Source organism: Oculina patagonica, chromosome 3 (genome assembly GCF_052425735.1).
Source record: "Oculina patagonica isolate OP01 chromosome 3, crgOcupat, whole genome shotgun sequence".
NCBI classification, from domain to species: Eukaryota; Metazoa; Cnidaria; class Anthozoa; order Scleractinia; family Oculinidae; genus Oculina; species Oculina patagonica.
Genome location: NC_135760.1, coordinates 9,930,250 through 9,956,790, shown reverse-complemented (window position 1 = coordinate 9,956,790; position 26,541 = coordinate 9,930,250). Strand labels below are relative to the sequence as shown.

General features: G+C 40.2%; 1 protein-coding gene across 1 annotated transcript; it reads right to left on the bottom strand.

Moving 5' to 3' along the window:
* Positions 1-924: 924 nt before the first annotated feature.
* On the bottom strand, positions 925-18,636 carry LOC144646402 (uncharacterized). The gene is made up of 13 exons (XM_078505974.1): positions 18,273-18,636; positions 9,730-9,839; positions 8,998-9,426; positions 8,246-8,629; positions 7,546-7,894; positions 6,589-6,815; positions 5,950-6,134; positions 5,491-5,577; positions 5,031-5,207; positions 4,507-4,724; positions 4,030-4,070; positions 3,341-3,437; positions 925-2,461 (listed from the first exon to the last, which is right to left on the bottom strand). Exons 2-13 carry the CDS (start codon positions 9,803-9,805, stop codon positions 2,200-2,202), a joined length of 2,532 nt encoding a protein of 843 aa, XP_078362100.1. The 5' UTR covers positions 9,806-9,839; positions 18,273-18,636; the 3' UTR covers positions 925-2,199.
* Positions 18,637-26,541: the final 7,905 nt, after the last annotated feature.

Sequence of the window (26,541 nt, the reverse complement as noted above, 5' to 3'; positions counted from 1 at the left end):
TCCACTATCTGTTTTTTTAGCAAAGATATTGTTGACGTCACCTATTGTTATTAATGTGCCAACCAGAAAACTATTGGCTGGTGAAACAAATAGTTCTTTTGTTCAAATTGGTGGACATTAACAAAAACAATGTTTGTAAACAAATATCTTCCCTATACATTGCAGAATAAACAAATGGACATCAGGAAGCCGCGATTTAAGTCCTAAAATTATAGGTATATTATAGCTTCTCTTTGCCGAGGCCGACTAATAAAATTTAATCAGTCGGCCTTTTCACGCTTTGAAGACTTCAGTCAGGCACCCGCAAGCTCGTACCGTATTTTAACTTTTTAAGGTTCAGAACGTTTTTATATATATCCATCGTACTCATTAATTTTATCTGCTCATTTAGTAGTATAATTTGCCATCCGGTGTGGAATAACAGGTGGTTTGACTTGGGAGAGAAGAAATTAACGAAAACAAATTGGCCCTCCATGGAGGGTTTCTCATTTTCTGATATTGTAAGAACATTAATTGGTGCAACGCAGAAAAGCTCTGCATGTGGAAAATCCTAATAAGTTCAAGGGAAGCGATCTTTCGAGCAATCTTCGAAGGGTGAAAAGTCATTTTTTAAAACTCTACCTTATGAATTTCACACTTAACATAGATTTAACTAATTCTCGTTAATGCTCCCAACCCATGATATAAAACAAGACAGCAAGGAGAAAAGGTTCCGGGGATGAAGTGCTCGAGTTGCCAATCGGATAACACAGGTTAGGTGATCGGCAACAATTAAAAGTAATGAATTAAAATTACAAAAACAACATTAGGGAGGTCCTCATTCTTTCTTTGGGGTCTAAATCTCCAGGACACTGAGAGCCTAATCCTCTCTCTGGGGTCCTAGTTATAATCATCATCATTTCTTCGATAAATTGGCAGATCTAGTGTTTTTTTTATTTTTTTTTAAGCATCTCTCTACTGTTGATGAACAAATTTGTATAATCTTAGGCTATATACTTTTTCTGATGTCATGAGAGAACAACAAATGTCAAAATGGCGGCAGGTTACGACGTCATATGCGTCATAATTAAAAGTTTAGCATCTTACCCTATAGTGCAAGCTGGTAATTATAAACTAAAGGCATAATGCTATCACGGTGTCCAATAACAATAAAAACCCAAGGAGTCTCATCCCTCCAAGATAACACTGCTCTTAGCCATTTTGCTTCCAAAACTACTGATGACAAACGAAGAACAATGATTACTCAATAAAGCATGTAGCATTAACAGAAACACCTGAAATTTAATTCATAACCAGACAAAAACGGTAAATACAGGGTAGGCACATGTTTGACACTGCCGGCCCACCGACCAAACTTTAAAACAATCATGCTACACACTAAGAATATATCAAATCTGATTCCTAGACTAGATAAGTCCCTCAATCTCTCGCTTGTCTTACCGCCAGAAAAAAAGATAATGTATTACGTACTGGTTTAAACAAAGCATCAGCAAAGACCTGATCGACAGCCGAGAAAAGGCAGTCGAATAAGAGAATATATTAATCTTTGATTTTATAACAATAACTATTGCTTGCTTAACTTTCTGAAGGTTTCATATTTAAGCTTTAATTTACCCAAAATTCGTTAGATATTGTTAATGGGACTCTGGAACTGATGTGCTTTTAAAGGCTAAGACGCTTTAAGTTTACCAAATCAAAGGAACTCTGACAAATATGCAATGTTACTGATATGGTCGCTGTACGAACAACAGATGTGTAACTGCTTTCTAAAACTTCACTGAACAACAGGTATTTATCAGCAACGTGTTAAAGAGGAACACTGTAGAAGGTAATGTACGGGTCATTTATTCACATTGATCATTTTGACATAGTGAGCCCTGCAGCTTTGGCAGGACATGGGTTGCACATCAGAACCTAGTTTACGACTTCGATCACCACCTTGTTTCCCATAGCTCAGTGGTTACAGTGTCAAACCGGTATCTGGAAGGTCATGGGTTCGACTCCCGTTGAGGGATCTCAGACGTCTTATTTTCTGAGTATAAATTGTCTTAAGAACGGGTGTTTATTTATTTCACTTCATCCAAGTCACCAACCATTCCACTTATCATTTGTACTCGTTAACTGTCTTTTTAAAAAGCAAAAACGCATAACTATATTTTATTGCACGCAAGCATCTACGTTTTTGATTTTAACATTAGTTCAAAGGCTTGAACTTTGAAATTGATCGTCCTTATGATCGAAAGCCAAATTGTCTGCGATAGTGTTTGAGTCAGGACTCTCTAAAGATCCGCTGGACTGTGCTGCTGCAGACGCATCATAGTAGAGTTGATCTTCATCCACCTGGTCCATGTCTAAATAAGGAGTGTCCCTTTGCATCCAGTCCTCCAGAACTTGACACAGCTCGGTGAAAGTTGGCCGCGCATCAGGATTGTCTGCCCAGCAACGCGTCATCAACTGATAGCTGTGTTGAAAGGCAAATGTAAAATTTCATCTTAAACGTACTCTTTATGTCTAACATAAGCCTAAACTAAGGGCCTGATTACTTGGCGAATTTAAGCCCCGTTTTCCGGGCTGAGATTTCAGCTCAACCTCCTGAAGAAATCTTCTTAAAAAGACGTTTGTGATAACATGAAGAAAGTTTGATAACGGGCTGAAACTTGCAGCCCGGTTTTTGAAACCGGGCTAGAAATTTCAGCCCGGGCAAACGGGCTGAAAAATCTCATGTTATCGTATTCAAATTTCAGCCCGGGCTGAAAGGTGAGCTTACGGATGCGCAGTTATTGTTTTAACGAAAGAAAATAAGATAAATTTTCAGTCTTAAAAGTGTTCAACCCAGGTTGAAATTCGCCATGTTATCGCAACAAAATTCCAGCCCGCCAAACCGGGCTAAAATTCGCCATGTAACCAGGCCCTAAGATATTCTGATGCAGTTATCCACACCCCAAACAGAGCACCCTTCCTGTTTATATCTAGATATTTCCCTTAAAGTCCCGGCTATACATGATCAATTATCATATTATGTATTGAATGAAGGGGCCTGAAATTTTAGTCGCCCCATTGTCTAACATTTTTATGTCTACATCTGATCATTTAGTTGGTCATTCAACAAGATTTTAGGTAAAATGTTTCATCGTTTAACTAAGGCTGCGGTAAAGTTTCTCTTCATTGTGCAAAGATTTCTTCTGCGTTATCTTGTAGCACGCACGATTACCCCCTTCATTATGAATTTCTCCCTGGTAGCTCTTTGTTTGAAAGAGATGTAGAACCTATATTAAAGGAAGTTTAAAGTCGCGATACAAATAGCCATTCCTCTTCCATCATGTATATTGATGTTACTCACAACTCCTCTGAGCATGTATCTGGTTTTTCCATCCTATATCCTCTTCTCAACAGTCTCGTAAGTTCTGTGTTTTTGATGCCAGGGTAGGGGAAACCTCCTAAAAAAACCTTCATTTTGTAATTCTTCATCTTTAATATTACGAAAATTATGCCAAAGACAGTTTACGTATGAAAGCCTCTAAATTAATGATGTTGATGATGATGATAATGAAGATGATGATGATGATGATGACGACGATGATGATGATTTACAATGTATTCGCCTTTCAAGGAAAAATTAGAAGAAAGGCGAAAAGGAAACAAAAAAATTATCATTATTTTGTTTATCGCCTTCAAGAATACATAACGCTTAACATAAAAAATTAAATGTTCAATGTTCAATGCCTAAAATTAGCAGAAATGTTAATTTTTTTAACGGTTTCTTGGTTTAACTGAATCTCCACACTATTTTCTAAACAAGCAACCCTGAACTCTTCATTTCAGTCGGAATAGACTGATTTATATTAGTCAATTTAATTTGACAAATTAACGAACAATATTGTGTTTCAGGCGCCGACAAAATACAACCAGATGCGGCTATATTTACTTATGGTTCAGAATCTAGCTGTGGTGCAACTTATACACAAATCTGCTGATCGTGCTTATCTGTAATATGACTTATAAACAAAGTGCAGTAGAAAAAAACCTTACCAAGAGTCGCAATTTCCCAGAGTACGATGCCATATGACCACCTAAACACAAAACGTTTATAATGAATTTACTAACTCGTGTCCTTAAATAAGTCGTGACTTTCTCTTTCTTCATTTTATTTGTGTAAATGTTTTAGAGAGGCGTCAGGCGGCAATGTTGGTTTTGAAGTCCAGTTTTGGGTTAACAAAGACCACTCAATAAATAAATTGAAGAAGTAAAATACTCAATAGCATTAGTGAGACTATCAACTATCTATAACTTTAAGCGCTGTTTCTTTAACTCTTCAGCACTTCTCCGCTGGTCACCAGAAACAACATAATAAATGATAAATAACATAATTACACGTTTTTTTTGTGTGTGTTTCGTTCTTGTACTTTGTAGTTTGCCATTTTTTAATGAGAGAAACTAAAGGTCTGCACTTTGAAAGTGGAGCTTTAGGATAAAGTATAAATAAATGGAAAAAAAAACGTAACTTACACGTCACTTTTTGCCGTGGAAATTCCATCATTTATGGCTTCAGGTGACATCCATTTCACCGGAAATTTATTGTGTTGACCTGTCACGTGATATACATTCTCTCCCAGCGTGCGTCGCGCCAAACCAAAATCAGCAACTTTGACAAGTTTGTTGTCACAGACTAAGACATTGCGAGCGGCGAGGTCCCGGTGGACAATACCCTTTCCTGATATGTATTCCTAACACACGAAATATCGTTAATAATATTATGGATACTTGCCATTTGGAGGAAATATCTGATTGGAGTTAAATTTAAAGACCGTTAGGATTTTTCTGATCTCTGATGTCCGATCTCGTCTCGTAGCTATAAGTGTGAAGCGCTATATAAAAACTATTACCATTTTCAAATCAAACATTTGAACGAAAGAGGAGAAGGAGGTTTTTTTCATTTACGTTCTACCATAAATAATTCGTCTGGCTTCAAAGAGGACTGGGAAAAGAACAAAAAGTTCCAGTCTTTGTTGTAACTTGGAAATGTCACTTACCATTCCTTGCGCTATTTGCCAGGAGATGGACATCATGTCCTGGGACGTCAAAGAGTTCTGTTCTTCTTCTTGTTCGTCCTTCAGGAACTGCGCGCTATTAATTCTTATGTCTATTCTGCTATCTCTGTTCGAGAAAGCAACATTCACTTTGCCAATATCGTTAATACCAAGGACATGCTGCGAAAGAAAGATAGAGAAATTTTAAACACGGAATTTACAAGTAAGAATTCATTTGGCAGCAGAAGTAAGTGCATCCTACATGCACCCATAAGTGAATTTCTATGAACGTGAGCCCTGTACTCATGGTCATGTTTGCGGTAATACCAAGCAGGTTACTTACTTGTGACAGTAACATTCTCGTGATTTGTCTAAAATAGAGTTACTAAGCTAAAATAATTATAAATAACTTCATTTAAAATGGCACTTTTAAGGCCAGTAATGTCACGTGAACACTACTTACACTGTCTGGACGTTCCTGGTTTGATCGTGTTGATATCGGCGGTGGGCTCTCTCGAACCTGCACATACGCCGTTTTGGTGTCTTTTACCTGGAAACCAAAATCTTGAGATAAATTTTATAAGGTAATCATATATTTATAAACATGTGAACGGTTTTTAATCTCCTGTTAACTTGTAAGCTTGTTTCTTAATCTCAGATTATGGAAAATGGGACAAAATAAACACTGAAAAAACAGTGGTAAATTGTCTCTCCCGCTATCGAATGGAAGAACCTGCATGCATGCAATTAGAAACTGTATTCTTTTCTGCCAAGAAAGTCATTTCGAATTCTGTTTATTACTGTTGTTGTGTTCTCGGGCGTTTTAAAATTAAGCGAAATCGTCACGTCAGCCTGTGACGCCATCGGGAATAATGTCAATTTCCATTAAAATTAAAACTCTACTGTGTATTATAACTTTTACCTTTTTTCGTCGCTCCTTCAAATAAGAAAGCAAGTCTCCTTTGGAAGCAAACTCCACCACGAGGAAATTTGGAGAGGACTTGATGCAACAGCCAATAAAACTCACGATGTTCTTGTGTGAACCAACCGCTTTCATCAGATTAATCTCATCTAAGAAATCATTCTTTTGATCGGGGGTGGCATTTTCTGTATAAAAAGTATTAACAATTATAAAAAAGCTTACGAAACCATATAGCAGCCATCCTGGTTTCTATGGTATAAAACGACTAAGAGCACTGATATTTGTCCTGGATCGGACGCCAGTCCATCACAAACGCAAACGAACTCCCGGCATTTTTCCAGGACGCCAAAAAACATGATGTCGATACCAATTTCAGTGGCACTGTGGGTCAGAGTAAAGTGTCGTGCCCAAGACACAGCAGAATGAACCCCGCCAACTTTCGAAGCCGGTCCGTTCGATGCGGAGTGATTCGTTTGAGGCAAATGTAAAGTAACTATTTAAGAATTGCTTGTGTTTAAAGCTTAAAGTTAGCTTGTAAGGTCGTGTATGTGAAACAAAAAGAAATTCAAACAATTCAAAGCTGCAAGCAAAATAGTGGAATCAGTTTACTCGTATCACACACAGCAGTTTCTAACACACCTTGAAGCATTTTCACCGCTACAGTTATTGACGATTTCGCTGTCTTCTTTGATGTTTGCTGAACAGATGAACCCTGTGGTATCCAGCAAGGGGCTTTCATAATTCCCTTCAACACTTTACCAAAGGCGCCATGACCAAGTTCTTCGCATACTGTGACGTCACCGCTCTTCATTTCCCATTTATCAGTCGCCTGGTGTTTCTTTTGTAACGCCTTGGTGTTATTTTCCCTGCAACAACAACTTTCGTTGAATCAGTTCTCTCTGTAATAAGTCGAATTCCCACTTTGAGCATTTATAGCACAGTTTCAGAGGAGATGAACTAAAAGGTATTTTGCCTGTAAATATTTAGGCGCAAAAAGCAATTGGCCAATTCCGAGATACCTCTCATCCCTTTTTTTTTTGAATTATTGGTGCTCAACCTTTTATATGAAAATATGTTTGAGTTGTTAGTTCATTGTCTTGCAAATTAACCCTTTTCCAAATGACATGTAGAACACCAGGGCCCTTTGTGAAACAGAGGTGAAAAGCAACTCGGAAATGGTTTTCCCTCTGATGTTTGTTGGGGCGGGGTAAAGTTATTATCGGGTAGCTCATCGCAAGATTAATTTTACAGCGTTAATGTGAATTATTTTAGCAAGTCTGCAGCTTTTTACAGGAGAGCAGGTTAACGATTCCTTGCCAAGCATTAAAGACAAGCCATGCTACATTGAGCTAAATTCAGGATACATATATGGCATAAGGTTAGAATTCACGTCCCTAAATGAGAGCACCCTCATAAAAAACACTTTTTACGAGATTCGTTAGTGCAAATCATTTCCCAAAATTAGAATTAATAGAAAGGAAAAAGTAGTTCGCTTCAATACAAAAATTGCTTAAGTACGCTAGTTTGGAAATGGGAATATGTGTTCATTTAATTATGTCGTCTAAATATAAAAATTCTTTATGAAATTAAAAATACCTTCTATTTCTGCGTTTCCTCCAAATATAGCAAGGAACAGCTAATCCAATGACCATTGCCGCTACACCACCACTCACAGCTATTACCACAATCATTAATGTAGATAACCTGTTCGAGTCAATGCTGCTAGGATCAAGAGTACCGGAAGCTTTTGATTGACTTGAAGCATTTCTCGATACAGGTATAGAAGCAGTTCTTGTCATGTGCTTGGTCGCTGATGAGGGCGTCGTTGCAATTTTTGTCGAATCGATCGAGTTGGTAGGAAAAGAAGTCACCTGTGGTACCGAAGAAGTAAAGGGTGTCTCATTACCTGCACTTGGTGTGTTGTAGGGAATACGGAGAGCTGGATCTAAATAAAGAGAACAGAAATTGATGTTGATGAAAGGTTGTACAAGTGTCGTATTTTTTTATCATGAAGGAACGATGACAGTGCTACCGAAGCTTAGGTTTTTGGCGGAATAATTTCCTGAGAGGCCTGCCTGTTTGCTACATTGTGTTCACTGCATGTGGACCTAATCTTTCGGCCATTTGATATTACGAGAACCGTAATAACGCCCATGGAAGGTGTCCTATCTCGGGACATTTTAATTTCTTAAAAAATCAACGAAGTCTGTGCATCTTGTATTAAACCTCATGCACTGCTTCAGAAACACGCGGATTAACTCGTTCTAGGCCTTTTTTATTTCGGGTTCCATCTTACCAGAATTGGTATTTTGCCGACAGTACATTTTAATACTGATCAGTGCATATCCGATCCACTTGGCATCTGGTGCTATGAAAAGACAATTATTATTATCACCAGAGACAAAAACTCTTGGCCAGGAAGAGTCGTCATAACTTGGAAGGAACCAGTCATCGTGGAAAACGTTTGTACATCTCCAATTCTTAGTAGTTCTAATGCCATTGCTAGACGATGCCAGAAAAGAAAGATAGTCAGCTGAACTGTCTTCCACCTGCACTGCTTGAAGTTGGTGTTGACCTTTGACACGCCGCGTCAAGCTGCCGAGTGTTCTTGCCATGAAAACTCCATCAAGATAGAGGCTGAAAATGTAGGTTGTTTTACTGCCGAGGAAGGATACGAAAGCTGTAAAAAATAAACAAATTATCTTGATTTGTTCTCTTGTACACAAGGGTTACTCCTATGGGCAATGAGAGGGCAGAGGAAGCTCAATTGCTTAACGTCCGTAATCTAAAAATTAGGAAACTTGAAAGTTAAGGTCGTGGAGCCAGTACGTTATGTATCCTTGCATTCATTTTGTCTTCCGACAGTTTGAACACCTCTATTTAAAAATTAAATCATCAGTGGTTGTTGATGAAACCCTAATTTATCCTACAATAAGGCTTGGAAATCATTTGCGCTTTCAGATTGAGACAGTGCAGGTATAAAAGTCATTGATAAAAAAGGGAGGCTAATAAGTGTTACAAAAAAAAAAGCAAAAAAATGATACCTACTACTATTGCTAACTCTTTCCATCCCATTAAATCGACGTCTACAAATGAATTTGTTTGCTGAGATATTTGCCGGGCTAATCCAGCGAATATATGGAGGAATTCCGTATACTCGAAAAGGACCAGTGTTGCTATATCTAATGTAAGCATTTCGCCATGTATCGTCGCTGTAATTGGCTCCCTGCCACCCATTTTCTGGAGTTTGGGTCTCTTTACATTTCCAACTGTCATCCGTGACCACTCCGTTACTGAAAATTCCAAGAAAGCCACTGTTTCCACCTGGAATGTTGGTAACGGACACGGCAATGATTTTCGTTTTGCTAGAGAAGGAAAACCATTTTGCAGCACTCCAGTAGCCACCGTTTCTACCAACAAGTTCTCCGTCAGCGAATACAGTTAGTTTATCGTCACCAGTTAAAACGCCAACAAAATCTGCAAATAAATGAATAAATAAAGGAATGGCTGATGAATGAACGAATGAATGAATAAATTAAAATAAATATTAATAAATAATTCCACTCTCACTGACGTTGGCCTTGGAAAATCTGGGCACGGTATAGTTATTTGGTATCTTGGGGAAAGTTGAAAACTGCACTTTTTACCGATTCTCAAAAGTGGCAAATCTTGATGCATGCAATCAATTCTCATAACTTAAAAGTAAGTGACTGAAAAGTTATATCTTGCACCCATGCAACAATGTTAAGACATATTTAACTTTAGTAACTTTTTTATTACCTTTGGTACTATTCGTTTGGCTGGGCATGGTGAACCGTATACAAAGCCATATTACACCAAGGAAGGTTGGGAACATTCTGTTTTTTGTTCCTGGAGGCCGATTGTATTAGCTGAAACAAAAATAGATCAAGTCTTCTGATCATATGTTTCTGCTAACCACAACAACTGTAAAGGCAAAAGGGAGTCGATAATTCTTTCCTGCAAAGTTTTCGAAATTACCATTGGGGGTCATTGGCGTAGTTGGCTTAATCCAGTGTTAAATCTTGCAAAATATTTATTTTGTTTTTCTATGTTTTCCTGCTCTACATTGTTTGAAGGATTCCGGTGAGTTTTTACACAGGTTTTTACATCAAGGATGAGCCCGTTTTTTAAAGTTTAGTTTGATCTTTCAGGTGCGGTGCGCATTTATTTTGTTTAATAAATAACCTCTCCACAGATTCATTATTTCGATCACAAAGCGGATATAGCAAGCGAAACTAGCGATCCAATGGAATTCAGCTAAATTGTCAATGGTTGCAAACAAATTAATGTCTGAAAAGGGAAAAACCATTTTAACCGCAAAACGATCTTAACAAGTAACATTAGGTTAATAATATACATCAAAAAATTTCTCGAATCTGATTGGCTTAGACACTCCAAGAATGTCCACTTTTGGAAATGTGGAAAACAATAGCGTGACGTAACAACATGGCGGTTGTCAATTCTTCCCGAGTGGACTCCACTAGAATTTTATATTTGCCTTTTTTCAAGTTTTCCCGTGGTGCGTTTCCTGCCAGATGGTAACACATCACAAAGAAAGCATTGAAGAAGCGTTATGCGTGACAATTGTGTAAAATCACGGCGGATTGTGCGCGGAGGTTAGAATTTATTTTCGATGCGTATGTTTGTTTTGGTTGTCTTTCGGGTCGTTTCTTCAGCTTTAATCCAGTATATCTCTTGTAAAAAAAAAATTTTTGTGCCTTGAAAAAATTCAGGGATGTTCTATAGTTATTCTAGTTGCTCTGAGCGAAATCTGAGCGATGGGCCGCAATTTGGGTGGATGGGCCGCGATTTTTGCTGGAAGCCATCGTCTACGCAAAGTGAGACTGCTTACAACTAATCTGTTTGGGCTTCTTTTCGTTCGCTTCAGTCGCTTTGATGGATAATCGGACGTCAAAGAACATCTTAAATATACCCGGGATCGCCACAGATTATCTACTGGACGTGTTTAAAGACACAACAAGGTCAACAAGGACAACAGGATGCGAGCTTTCAGCTGGAGCTTTGTTTTCTTTCTGGTTTCTTTGGACCGAAGGTCGATGCGCGGCTGAAAAGCGCAAAAGCACATTGAAATGTATTAAAAGGAAGGGTATCTGGCAAAAGAAAACCAAGCACGGACTCGCCTGAAGCGAAGGAAATTATTTTCTCGATAAGATTCAATTTCTTGATAACCTAGAGTTAGAAAAACATGAAAGGAACTGCCTCCTCCACAGGCTTTTCCAAGGCCGCGCGGGTTTTGGAGAGAGGCAGGGATTTTGAGCGAGCGCGAGTAGGGGGAATAGGAGCGAGCGCGAAGCGCGAGCGGTGGGTGATGGGAAGGGGAAAAATTAATGTAATAATGTCTTTCCTTCCCGTGTATCCCTTCGCCCTCGCTTTCCTCAATGATTAACTAACATTTCTCCCAACGATCGACTGGGGACGAGGCAGTGAAAGGAATGAGAACCCTGGCGAGCTGCGTGTTTGCGCCATGCCAGGGAAGGCGAAGAAGACTTCAGTCAATGTATGTTCCTGCATTTCAGTGTAGTCAACTTAATTCTAATCAGCTAGGAGTTCTGACGGTCTTGTTGTTATGTTTATAAGAAGCTCAAAATGCCATGAAGTTTACAAATGATTGAGCTAGCCTTCGAGTTGAGGTCATCGGTCTAATTGATTTCCTGGCCAGCTATTTTGCGAAGCAGAGTTTGACACCTTTTGACGCCTATTTGTTGATGAAATATATGTTAGAAAGGTTTGTTGTGACTCATTTTTATTGCAAGATAAAACTCAGTACAGCTCACTTTATGTTTTCACTACAAGACCAGCAGATTATGAGCTGCGCGAAGGATTTTTCTTTTCTAATATTTTTATTGTGTTGCCAAGCCAGGCTGTTTGATTTGCAGCAATGCAATGCCACTGTAATGTGTCGCTTCCTTCGACGCGTGTTCTATTTTTTTGACTCAGTTGCGCCAAATATTCATGTAGCTTCTAGGAAGCTATTTAATTTTTCGTTTAATTCGTAGAAAACAAGTAATAAGTTTAACGGCTTATGCAAACCTTCGACTATCAATTTGTTAGACCGAGTTCTGGCACGATAACAACTGTAAATGTTTTCATGTCAGTTTGCGACATCGCATTTAATTTTTGAATTCGAGACGCCGCCAAGCTAATGCCCGGGATAATTGTGAGAGTATCTTATCTGAAAATCGGAGTTCATAGCTCCTGTTAATTTACCAAACCAAGTGCTTAGTGTGTCACTGATATGTACATAGCGCGCGACGGAAAACGTTCGTTTCCGCTTTACTCACTCTCGGTCAAGAGAGATAAACGGCATATTTTTTTCTTTCTGCAAGCCGTGAATAAAGTTAGGCCCAGGATGCTTCAATCCTTGCATGATGTGGCGTAAACTGCGAGAGTATCTTATTTTAAAAGCGAAGTTCATAGCTCAGTTCTTTTAATTTACCAAAACCAAGTGCATAGTACATTATCATCCCTGCTCACTCATTAGCATTAAGTATTGGGTAGTGACCCCTGACGAGCAAAGCTCGAGAGGGTATGCCGAAAGAACTAAGAGCAGCAGGGGGAGTGGTGGGTGGGCGCACCATCTATCCCTCGTTTTTTATGTTTTTATTTATTATTATTCATTTCAGTACACACAAAGAGAAAAACAAAACAAAACATAAAGGTTAAGATACGGTAACAATACTTCTTAAATCATCTATCCCTAGTATTAATTTACTTACTACCTTTACTGACTTACGTGCATAACATAAGGCCTCCACTTACTTACTATCTTTGGCCAACGTTCGCAACAACTGACAATTCTAATTAATTCCATTTTATTATATAATGCTAATGAACTATGAATAGTACATTATCATCCCTGCTCACTCATTAGCATTAAGTATTGGGTAGTGACCCCTGACTGCGCCTCTCCACAGATTGTGCCTTTATCAACCATTCCCTTCCTAATTATTCCTTACACGTACCCATTCCTAATCCTATACCAAATCCCATACCTTATCCCATACCTCATCCCATACCCGATCCAATGCCTTCTTTCATTTCTTATCCCATACCAACCCTCAACCCCATTTCTGAATTCGAAGCATCATTATTCTTGCTGTGACTTATTAATAACACTACTTGTTTTCACACGAAAATAGCCAAATTACAAAACTACGTAAGTTTTCTCTAGGGTAATAATAGGCTATAATATCCGGTTTATTAAAACGACGCTGAGGTCCAAACAAAGCAAGTCAGGATAACGCTTATACCACCCGACCCCAGCACTTGAATCGACGTAATACAATGTAAGCGGTGTCCACGCGATTTACGTTCCCCCAACCAACATGGGTCATAACAGATTCTAAAGTTACACGAATGATATGTTAAATCACCCGCCGTTTTTAAAATTTCCAAGAAGTTGCTGCGGGGTAAAAGACAAACTGTAACTGGCCTGAGCTGACACGGAGTCGGCGAGAATTTAAAACTAACGTCACATAATGTTGAAATGCTACAGTTCCCATAATCGATGGGGCGTTAAGCTAGGTTTATTTTGACACGAAAAGTAAACAGTCCCGTAATATTCCAAAACATTGTCCGCGATTGTTTACGCGATCTTCTTTTCCGAGAGGTAGGAGGGTTCCCGGCCCACTTGCCCGCAACAAAATGAGTAAACTGTTAAATTTAAACCAAAATGTAAGTGGTATTGGTGACTAAAGCCTTCTTAAAGTCTCTTACTAGCGCTGCTACCTTTGTTAGCAATCAGGGCTCTGCTTCAATGAGGAAGCACTCCCGGCCAAAACGGAAACCATTCTCGCACAGCCGCTGAATAAAACTTAGCTCCGTTAAGCTGTCAGATTATTGTAACCTGTTAATACGATATCACTGAGAGTACCATTACAGTTAGTAAGTAAAATTGAGGCTAATCGCAGAACCGGTCCACTCTTTCGTAAATCTAGGATCGTGAAATCACCTTTATTCGGATTTGTAACTGGCAAACGCAACTTAACATACACGTCAGTTGACAACATCCGTAGATGGAACTGTTGTTATGTTTTAACCGGCGTTGCTTGCAGGAGAACTGTGCGTTCGCGATCTTATTTTGATTCAAGAGTGACTTAATATCCAACTCCATACCTACCAGGAGTCTAAAGACTTCCTTGCCTTGGAATGAGGTGTTTCTTGCCGACCGTTCGTAACCACATCGATAGTAAAAACAACAGTTTTGCGATTTAGAAAAATTGTTGCCGAATAGAGTGAGAATCACTATAATAGTAACTGCTCTCCGACACGAACAGCCCAAAAAGGGAGAACAAACATATTTCGGTCTAAAGCCAAACGTAAACAGGAAAAGAGTTACATCCACAAAACTTTTAGTACCAGTAATTGTCTTTTCAACCCTCACATTATTACCGGCCAGCATAAGAGAAATGTAAAGGCTTTTATGCTATATACCAAAAACTATCATTGTATGCTGAGACGTATACATGGTACATGACGTATATGGTAAAACATGGAAACTTCGGAGAGCATGGGCGTTTAAAATATCATCATATGACAATAATGCCTGATTGTAGGCGTTTACAACTGCCGACTCTGTGGCGAGAAAAGAGCCAAGAGATAATACAAATACCCTCCCAGTTATTTATTTATTTATTTATTTTTTCTAGCCAAAAGTTATTGACAAATTTACTTCTCAATCAAGGACCTGGCCAACGGCGCCAGACTTTTCCCAGTTCTAAGAATAAACGCTTGAAAATGGCAAGCAAAAAATTCCCATAAATTTGTGATAAATAGTTGACCCCAGTTAAAATAAACTCAAATTGCGCGGCAAGCGAGATTCTCCTTTGTGTTATTATCAAGAACGTCAGACTGCCTGTATCCTAACTAACCCAATGAAAAGGTTTATCACTTAACACTTAAGTGTTATATCACAAGGTGATATCAGAGCATATAACAAGGTGATAAATGCTTCGCGGACTATATATACAGCGCTGAAAGGGTTGTTTGGCGACTGTAAACAATGCTTTAACCACAAATGTCACATCAGGGGACTGGTACACCCCATCTTCTAATAGATGAATAAAATTAACAGTTTTAGAGTAAACAACAGGTTTGATCGCGATCAAGTACCAGCCCGTCTATTGAGCATGCATATTAGTTGAGAAAAAATGGCTGTGAATCATTGGATATCAAAATACGATCATATCCCGATTTCACTATTTCAGAAAATTTGTTCTGTTCGGGGAACTAAGACAATTGTTTCCCCCAAAATAGGTTTGCCTTTGAACAGAGTTTTACAGACATTGCGTCTTCATATAACTTGAAGATTATCATGTTTGGCACAGTAAGCTGTTATGGAAAACAAGCCAAGGGTTTGACACTGCCACTTAACTCGACCCCATAGTTAATGCCATACAAAATGCTTCATTATTATATCAGCAAACTGCTTACACAGTACACTGGATGGAACTTGAAAAAAGTGCTTCGCCACTGTTCTCAGGTATAATACGTTCCACAAGGTAGATGATTGTATAATACGTCCGCCTTGGAACTTGAAGGTTATTATGATTATAAAATACACCCGCCTAAAACTTGAGGGATACTTGAGGGCAAAGATTTGCGAATGCCCGAAACGCCATGTTATGACCCTGTTTACTTCAAATATACTGTCTCTTTACCCGGTCATTTTCCCTGGGCTTACGTCTCTTTAAAGCGTTACCCACATAGTTAAGAAGGTAGCACACAATATTTAAAAGCTGTACTACTCGGGAAGAAATCTAAAGAAGAAAACCGAGAGGCAAACAAATGTGGTAGACAAACTTAAGCCCAGGGAAAATGACAACCATAGCCCGCTTAGCGAACTCAAGGGCAAGTCATGCAAGACAATACGCTTGTGGTGTCATTTCCCAGAACCAAAGTCAGTCGCGACAAGGAAAACGTATCCGTGCAGAACAAAATCCCTCGAGGCAAAAAACAAACAGAAACTAGAGGTTAATGACAAGTTTATTGATGATTCAATCATTTAAACGCCAAACGGCTATCATCATACTTCACACATGCGACCCAAAAGCTTGTTGGTATGTCAACGCCCCATGTGGCCAGCTGGCCGCAGGTCCAACATGCCGGGATCTCCAACGGTCTAAAATATTCACCAGGCCCTTCTCGATTGAACCTACGTGGCCTAAAACATCATCTTTGGACCCTACTCGATCCAACTCTATTTATTGGATCCTCATCGCTCTTAAAAGTTCAACAGGCCCGTCTCGCGATCGATCCACTTCCGAGATTGGATCCTTATCAGTCTAGATTTTCACAAGGCCCACCTCGATCCACTTCCGAGATTGGATCCTACGCGGCCTAACGCGTCATCACTAGACCCTACTCGATCCACTTCCGAGATTGGATCCTTATCGGTCTAGATTTTCACAAGGCCCTTCTCGATCCACTTCCGAGATTGGATCCTACTCGGCCTAACGCGTCATCACTAGACCCTACTCGATCCAATTCCGAGATTGGATCCTTATCGGTCTAGATTTTCACAAGGCCCTTCTCGATCCACTTCCGAGATTGGATCCTACGCGGCCTTACGCGTCATCACTAGACCCTACTCGATCCACTTCCGAGATGGGATCCTCATCGGTCTAGATTTTCACAAGGCCCTTCTCGATCCACTTCCGAGATTGGGTCCTACGCGGCCTTACGCGTCATCACTAGACCCTACTCGATCCACTTCCGAGATGGGATCCTTATCGGTCTAGATTTTCACAAGGCCCTTCTCGATCCACTTCCGAAATTGGATCCTACGCGGCCTAACGCGTCATCACTAGACCCTACTCGATCCACTTCCGAAATGGGATCCTTATCGGTCTAGATTTTCACAAGGCCCTTCTCGATCCACTTCCGAAATTGGATCCTACGCGGCCTTACGCGTCATCACTAGACCCTACTCGATCCACTTCCGAAATGGGATCCTTATCGGTCTAGATTTTCACAAGGCCCTTCTCGATCCACTTCCGAAATTGGATCCTACGCGGCCTAACACGTCATCACTAGACCTTACTCGATCCACTTCCGAAATGGGATCCTTATCGGTCTAGATTTTCACAAGGCCCTTCTCGATCCACTTCCGAAATTGGATCCTACGCGGCCTAACGCGTCATCACTAGACCCTACTCGATCCAATTCCGAGATTGGATCCTCATCGGTCTAGATTTTCACAAGGCCCTTCTAGATCCACTTCCGAGATTGGATCCTACGCGGCCTTACGCGTCATCACTAGACCCTACTCGATCCACTTCCGAGATGGGATCCTTATCGGTCTAGATTTTCACAAGGCCCTTCTCGATCCACTTCCGAAATTGGATCCTACGCGGCCTTACGCGTCATCACTAGACCCTACTCGATCCACTTCCGAAATGGGATCCTTATCGGTCTAGATTTTCACAAGGCCCTTCTCGATCCACTTCCGAAATTGGATCCTACGCGGCCTTACGCGTCATCACTAGACCCTACTCGATCCACTTCCGAAATGGGATCCTTATCGGTCTAGATTTTCACAAGGCCCTTCTCGATCCACTTCCGAAATTGGATCCTACGCGGCCTAACACGTCATCACTAGACCCTACTCGATCCACTTCCGAAATGGGATCCTTATCGGTCTAGATTTTCACAAGGCCCTTCTCGATCCACTTCCGAGATTGGATCCTACGCGGCCTAACGCGTCATCACTAGACCCTACTCGATCCAATTCCGAGATTGGATCCTCATCGGTCTAGATTTTCACAAGGCCCTTCTAGATCCACTTCCGAGATTGGATCCTACGCGGCCTAGAGCATCATTACTCGACCCGACTCGATCCTATAACGATTTGCCTGAAACAAGCAAAACAAAAGAAAAACAAAATTTAACAGAATATAAATATAAAATTAAATCATGCTGCAAAGTCGTAAAAAACACCGCCCATTGTACAGAACGTGCAACACGTGGCCCTGGGGACCCAACACAGGAGTAATTCCCTGAGGACCCAACACAGAAGTAATTAATGCAAAACCAAGAAAAAATGGACCACGCTAACAGCAAAATTACTCCCCAAATACGAAAACAAAATTGCCGCCGGTAAAAACAACAGACAACAGTAAATAAAAGCCCGAAGATAACATGTAATGTGGGAACGCGCCACATGGGCTAGAAACAAAGGCAAACGAGTGGGCGTGAAAAAACCCTAACCGAGAACTGTAAACACCCAAGCAAAAGCCTACAGCGGCGCTCAGCCGAATAAAATATGGCAGTACAAAAATTACCTCCAAACTTTCCTTCAGAGGCTTGGCGGGTACTTGGGACGTCAAGGCAGAACTTGTATTGGTATCCAGCAAAGACGGCTGCGAAGCCGAAGAAAGACTTACAACAACCAGAGTAAAACGCGTAAACGGCCGACGATACAGGAACCGGAGCAGAGACAGAAGCTGGAGGAACTTGAGTTGTCACAGATGGCTAAACTAAAAATAGTTGAGGCCGGATCCTGTCGTCCACGCTAGTCGGGAGCAGCATTTCGAAAACTGCGCTTAGTCTATCCATGGCCAACGTTCGCAACAACTGACAATTCTAATTAATTCCATTTTATTATATAATGCTAATGACGTCACTGGGGATGCTAATGAACTATGAATAGTGTGGACATTGCGCGCGACAGAAAACATTAAAAATGCAAGCGCTCGTCTCCGCTTTACTTATTCCTGTTCAAGAGAGGTCAATGGCATATTTTCCTCTTTCTGTAAGCTGTGAATTTCCGCTTAGTTAATAGAACGAAGCCTGTTTTTATTCGAATTCGAGTTCTGTACACTTCGCTGTTCTAGATTTCGATCGACAGAGCCAGCAGGAATATTTTATGTCAACAGACCTCGCATCATGTGACTCCAAATTCGAGCAATGATTTGATAACTGTTTGTTTTGATCTACGGATCAAAACATTTCCAAAAGTGGACATTCGTCTGAACTGTTAGAGAAATGCAGTTTTTAAGAAATTCGATGCAGAAATGACGAAGCAAAATATTTTATTCAGACAATTCGTTTGGCTGTTTAGCCATATTTTTCGACCAAAAAACTTGTAAAACATTGAGGAACCTGTACGTTGTTTGGGCTTTGACCTTGTTTTGAATGAACGCGTGATGATATTTGCCGAATTTGAATCAATTGTTTTTGTACGAGATTTGCGCATGTTATTTTCTCGCAATTTTTTCATAAATATTGTTAATAAGTAATCACATGATTTTTCTCGTGTAATTTGGAATAAATAAGCACTCGTAAATTTTTCAAAGACTACAAATTTTGTTAGCCTTTGAAAAATTGACTCGTGCTTATTTATCCCAAATTGCACTCGAAATCATGTGATTACCTATGCTAATAAATCTAAATTTTAAGCTAGTTCAGTCCTTATTCTTTAGTGATAAAAACATTGCATGAAATGAACAGGTGAGAGTAAAACAATAATCAACCACTTTTGATGAACTGTGGATGCTTTAATAAATTACATTTTTCCCGTTGTTCGTGATAAGACTTTCTGAATGAGCAACAGGAAGCCATAGTGCTTTTGATGCACAATATATAAACCTATAACCTCGATATATTTTCCCACCTGATTATACACGCACGAAACAAACCAAATGGAAGTCTAACTGACTTAAAAAATACGTGACATTAATGTTGTTGTCAGAGTTCTAGAAAGCACACTGTGCAAAACGAAACAATATTGAAAAATAAATTTCAAGGAACCGGGAACATATATACAAAATGCCGGATAAAGTTGTCTCAGCGTTTAAGTACTAAACATTCTTAAGGCGAATCAGTAAGAGATGATATTCGCGCATAGTAAAGAAAAACAGATAAATCACTTTAACTGATGATCATCGAGCACACCAAAAAATTAAAATAATTTAAACGGTTTTTTTTCATACAATCAATAAACGGTTGCTATTAATAATTAATACTAAAACGCAAATGAATCCATCATGTGAGATAATATGAATATGTAAAAAGAAATTGTCTCTCTAGTACTTTGCAATAAACTTAACTGTGAGTGAAGAATTTGAGTTTGGGAATCAGTGCATGCATTTTTCTTTTTTCCCTAAGTCAGCGGTACATTGAGATGGTCATATCGGTCATATACTAAATGTTACTGAATTATTTTGGCGGTCAAAAGACCACTAAGAGATGGTTTATCCGTTAATCTTCAACGGATATAGCCACAGCTAGGGACACAACTGCAGCAAGACATTTCCCGTTGTCATGTTTCCTTAATAATACCATTGAAAAAATATTGATGCATTTTTAAGGCATAGCAAAGGGGTCAGTGCAATTGAATGATACGAGGCACTTGGGTATTAAAGCTTGTAGTTTTCAAATTTTTGCTTTAGAGAATACGCTTAAGAAAAACGAAATTGATCCTTATTTTGTTATCTTGACAGATAATTTGTTTGCGAAAGTTGTGTGTTGCTTCTTTCAATGCAAAGGCACTTTACACTGAATTACCTCCGTGTATACTTATTTCGTGTGTACAAAACATGATATTTAATTTCGTGATATTCAGCTTTACCAGATGGCAAATGATATATATAAGAACGGCCAATTTTTGGCCGACGCTTATCGTTCTTAACTTTTCTTAATCAAATATTTTACCCCAAAAATGTTCTTAAAATGTTCTTATTTTTTTATAATTAAAAAAAAAAAACAAAGTGACATTGGAGTAAATCCATTCCTAACTGAAAGGAAGAAATAATCTTTGATCTTAACAAGCCTTTTACCTTTTTTCAGCTACGATATATATAATTATATATATATATATATATATATATATATATATATATATATATATATATATATATATATATATATTATATTGATATAAAAAGGTTCTTATATAAAAAAGAGTGTAAGTGCAAAAGGTCAATAATACAGTGTATGTACTGTATCCTTAAACGCACTTAAACATTTTCTCTTCTTAGTGATTTGCGAATTGTGACTTGTTCGAAATATTTCCTACTGAAATATCCCTTTTCCAGAATATGGCACTGCTAAAAAGTGATGTCTGTCCTTGAAGTTTATTTCGGCTTTAATAGCATGAGACGATTAGTAGAATTGCTTCTCCCCCTGTATGGGATGCTAGTACATCGCAAGTTACCCTTCAGTTGCCCACCATATGAAACGACTCTGGGAGTGAGAAAGGCGGGAAAGAAAGCATCTTGCCCAAGACCACGGTCAAACTAACTCGACCAGGGCTGGAACACGGATGGCTTTTGACTGACCGAGTCACAGTAATGCGCTAAACAAGACTGAGTAGAAATGGATGCTCTGTTACGTCTCCCAAACGCAAACTCGCACGGAAATTCACCTTCTTTACAATCTTACCTCAAAATTCTTGCAGCTTTATGAGCTACTGACATCGTGACTCAAGAACGCTCTACTGCTTCGAATTTTCCACACGCGCATCATCTAATTTTTTTCCCAAAAAATTTTCAAGAGCGTGTGACTTTTATACGTTTCGGAGAAAATAAATTCTGTTGGATAGCTAGACCATGTGCTCCTCCCCAGTCCCCTAGGTTATAACACAACATCTCCCTCCCCCGACAGGAGGAGATCAGAGAACGTACAACATCTCCCTCCCTCTTTAGGAGATAATAAAAAAGGAACGCAAACATGTAGAAAAGGCACATTGTCAGATTGTGAGCTTCAGGTACTTTCTGTTGCGGATGAGCACCGAACCACGGTCAGTTTCGACAGCAAAGGTACGGTTTGGTCTAATTTCAATAACAGTCCCAAGAAGGGACCAGTCAGTGTCATTGCGAGAGCGAATTGCGACACGGGATCCTAGTTCTAGAGGAGGTAGTACTTTGGTATGTTTATCATAGTAGAGTTTCTCCTTACTCTTGGCATGTAGGATTTTCTTCCTTGTGGTGGGAGTTAGAAATTCTTCCTTAGGGTTTGGGACTCGAGGAAGAAAGTCATGCAGTGCTCTGCCAAATAACAACTCAGCTGGACTCTTCCCACAGGCAAGTGGAGTGTTGCGGATTGCTAACATACCTTTCCAAAATTCATCATGATTCATTGATCCACACTTCTTGAGTAGCTTTTTGACATTTTTTACGGCTGCCTCAGCTTTGCCATTTGACTGCGCATGTGTAGGTGATGACACAGTGTGTTGGAAACCCCACTCTTGTGAGAAATCTTCAAAGGCCTTACACGTGAACTGAGAGCCACCGTCAGAGACTACTTCCACAGGTGTTCCAAAGCGCGAAAAAGTCTTCTTCAGTTCCTTGATCACTAATGGCGCCTTACTGTTCTTCTTTAGATCATGCACTTCAGTGAAAAAGGAGAAATAGTCGGTGGTAATGAGGTACTCATTTCCATCGAGGCTAAATAGGTCAACACCTAGCTTCTCCCAAGGTCTTGTTGGTATTGGTGGCTGCTCCAGTGGTTCTTTAGAATTTACTGGAAGATGTGTCAGACACTGGTGGCATCGTTTCACCATGTCTTCGATTTCGCGATCTATGCCAGGCCAATAGATGGAAGCACGGGCACGGCGGCGAGTTTTATCAACACCTTGATGCCCTTCATGCAGAACCAAAAGCATCTTCTTTTGTAGAGAGGATGGAATAACAGTTCGTCCATTCATTACAAGAATAGATCTGCCAGTGGTTGGTGCAACGAGGTAAAGGTTGTGACGGATAGGCCAGAAAGGTTTTGCAACTGTTGCTACTTCTTCTAGTGATTTAGGCCATCCACAATTGATGTACTCTGTAACTTGAGAAATCTGAGGGTCTGTCTGCTGAGCTTGAAAAACTTCATGAAGTTGTAGGTCTTCAGTTGACTTATCAGCAAATTGGATCTTTACAGCTGCTTCAGCATGAATGTTACATAGCTCATCATCGAGTGATGGCTCATCCACTGGGAAACGAGAAAGAGCGTCTGCAGCCAAATGATCCTTGCCTTTCACCCATTCTGCAGTGAACGAATATGGCAGCATCTTCATCATAAGTCGCTGGAGTCTGGGATTCTCGACATCTGCAATTCCCTTAGAATTCAGTATTGGGATGAGAGGCTGATGGTCAGTAAGAAGGGTGAAGTGTGGTAAACCCTGAACAAACATGTTGCATTTCTTCATTGCCCAGCAGGCAGCAAGAGCCTCAAGTTCTATCATAGCATAGCGGCTTTCTGCAGGAGTCAAGAAGCGTGAACCTGCTTGTATTGGTTTCCAGACATCATCTACCAATTGTAGGAGGACGAAACCCAGTCCCTTGAGACGAGATGCATCAGTAGCAAGAATAGTTGGTTGGTTAACAGCGAAGTATGTTAGCACAGGAGTGGAACTCAGGCGAGATTTCGCTTCCAGGAAGGCATGTTCATGTTCAGGCAACCATTGGAACACTGTATCCTTTGCAAGAAGAGGGCGGAAGGGTGCCATAATTGCAGTGAGTTCCTTGGAGAAATTGCCAAGCTGGTTTACTAACCCAAACCATGAGCGGAGATCGGTGAGGTTTTGTGGGCGAGGAAAATCCCTGATAGATTTTAGTAGGTCAGGACTGGTCTGGATGCCAGTTTTCGTCAGACGAAATCCACCAAACTCGACTTCTGTAACGGCAAGCTGCGACTTTGTTTGTTTGAGCGTGACACCATGCTGACGACAGTGATCAAGGAAGGCACAGGTGCGCATCTTCAGAATAGACAGACTTGGTGCATAGATCAGAATGTCATCAACGATTTTGCGAACTCCTTCCAGGCCAGCAACGACCTTGTCCATGCGGCGGTTGTACCATTCAGAGATGCTGTTAATTCCAAATGCAGCTCGATTACACACAAATCGACCAAATGGTGTAATAAAGCAGGTGAGAGGACGTGATTCAGCATGAAGTGGAACTTGCCAGTAACCATGGCGAGCATCAAACTTGCAGAAGTATGCAAGCTCCTCTTGAGGAATGCTGGTTACAGCTTCAAAAGGAGAGTTACTGAGATGATATTCACGCTGAATAAATTTATTCAAGCGAGTGAAATCAATGCAAATTCTGAGTTCATCAGTGCCCTTCTTCGGGGCTATTACGATTGGGTGACACCATGGGCTGGGTTCTTCGCATGGTGAGATTACTCCAAGTTGCTCCATCTCCTGAAGTTGTTTCTTCAGTTGCTCCAAGTAAGGGATTGGAACTTTTCTTGCCTTTAACTGAGCATAGGGTGTAGCATTGGGCTTGAGATTGATCTTAAATGGTTCACCTGACATGGCAGGAAGAAAAGTCTCATCAAAGATGTCTTCATAATCGTGTAAGAGGGATGAAAAATCAGAGTCTTCTGAACTCTCGGCGATGGTTGGCTCTGAAGAGGTTCCAATCACATTTACTTGTACGTCATCTGCTGCATGGTGCATCCAGTTCAAGTGAGACAACAGGTCATCATCTGGAGGCGGAGGTAGAGACTCAAAATTGTTGGCGTCAGAGTGTAGTTGGTCCTGTAATGTGCTGCCAGGTAAAGACTGGGCAGGGTCTGCCTGCAGTGTTTTTACAGTTGAGGAAGAGGGGTTGACTTTTTCTTCCAAAGTAGACAATGGCCACTGGTCATCTATGACACCAAGAGCTCGACAAGCAGGAGTGCCAAGGACAACTCCATCCTCACCGTGGATAATGTGGAACCATTGGCTAGCTGAGAGAACTGGGTCTTCTGGGGGCCAGGAAATCTTCAGAAGTACGCGTGCTTCAACTTTAAGGTTGTGACCACCAGCAGCTTTAACGGAACCACACTCTAGGTTATAGTTCCATTCAGGAGTTTCAAAACGAGTGATCCAGTCATAACCAACACAGTTTATATTGGCACCAGGATCAACCATGCACTGCTGAATCCAGTTGTGATTGCCAATAACAAAGTCAGCATAGCAGTGAGTTCCAACACTAGGAATAGCAGAAAGGTTGATAGTTTTAACAGATGCAGTGTGGCTTATTTGAGACTTTCCATCAGCTGAAATCAATTGAAGAGAAGGATTTCCAGAGGAGCCAGGCTGTGCTGCATGAGCATCTGATTTCCTATCCTCGCTGGGTCGCTTTGGACCAGTCTTAGAATTATTGGGACACATGAGGGATTTGGCCCAGTGGCCTTTGGTGTTGCAGGCTTTGCAAATAGAATCTTTTGCAGGGCATAATTCCTTTCGGAATACATGGAACCTCATACAGAATTTGCATTTCCTAGGGCTGTCTTCTGACATGTCAGAAGGAGGTGCATTGCTGTTGTCAGAGTTATTGCTTGATTTGCCTTTTCTGTAGGCAGAAGCACCAGTTTTGTTTATTTGAGAAGAAAATTGGTTTGCTTGAAATGAAGTGGCTTCATCAACTTGAACATGTTGAACAGCTTTCTCGAGGGTTAGATCTTTAATACACAGAAGACTCTTACGAACCTCATTGGACCTTATGCCAGCCACTAATCTTGCAAGAAGAACACGCTCTTTACATGACATTCTAGTTTCAGTCTTGCAACAATCTTCATACTGGCATTTATTCAACAGGGACTGTAAATCAATGTAAAACTCTTCAAAAGACTCATTTGTCCCTTGGGACCTGTTGTGAAACTCGTATTCATGAACAAAGATACTTGTACTTCCACATACCTGGGTTTGGAAAGACTCAATGATAGCATTGACATCTTGTAGCCCTAAGATGTTCATTCTTTTAACGGTGTCATCGCTCAGGACGTTTGTAAATAGAGCTTGTTGGGTTTCTCTAGGAAGATCGGAGAAAGCTGTAATTGTCACTGCAGAGTTCCATCGCTGCTTCCAAATTTGGAATCCGTCTGGAGTAGAGGTTGCAATATCAAGCTTCGGCACTCGTGCAATTTCAGAAGAAATAAATTGAAGGTTTGGTCCAGATGTTGTTGTTGGACTCGCACTGGCCCCCTCGGAGGGTTTTGGAATTGGCTTGGGTGGCATTTCCTTTATAGTTGAGACAAACGTCGCCCCTAGAGCGAAGAAATGAAGCTTCTAACGTCTATGATCGATAGCGATCGGCGAGCAGATTGAAAAATGGCCGCACAACTCGATGTCGACTACGCCATGTTGGATAGCTAGACCATGTGCTCCTCCCCAGTCCCCTAGGTTATAACACAACAAATTCCCAGCTACATTGCGCAATTAACAATTGATCTGATTGGACATCAAGAAGTCTTGAATTAACTCATTTTGGGTACAGAGTTTCTCTTTGGGAAGGCCGAATGTTAAATCTACGTAACTTATTGTCAGAAAAATTCTATTAATTTTGGAGAAAATGAATTCCCAGCTACATTACGCAATTAAGAATTGTTTTGATTGGACATCAAAAAGTCTTGATTTAAGTTTTTTGGGTTATAGAGCAACTTCCCTTTGGAAATGTTGACTGTTAAATTTACATAACTTTTTTTAAAAATAATTTTGATTAATTTTTGGCTGATTATTTATTTGCTCACCACTGTGGAATTGCAGGTGTTTTGACTTGGGTGAGACAGAAGTTAACGAAAAAATTATCACCCCATGTAGGGGTTTTTCATTTTGAGATATTGTTAAAACATTTA

Bases quoted from the DNA above. Each gene is read 5' to 3' on its own strand.
- LOC144646402 (XM_078505974.1), bottom strand. From the start codon at position 9,805: ATGTTCCCAACCTTCCTTGGTGTAATATGGCTTTGTATACGGTTCACC. The intron at 8,630-8,997 runs GTAGGTATCATT...TATTTTTTACAG, and splicing joins GGAAAGAGTTAGCAATAGTA to CTTTCGTATCCTTCCTCGGC. The intron at 5,578-5,949 runs GTAAAAGTTATA...TTTGGTTTCCAG, and splicing joins TGAAGGAGCGACGAAAAAAG to GTAAAAGACACCAAAACGGC.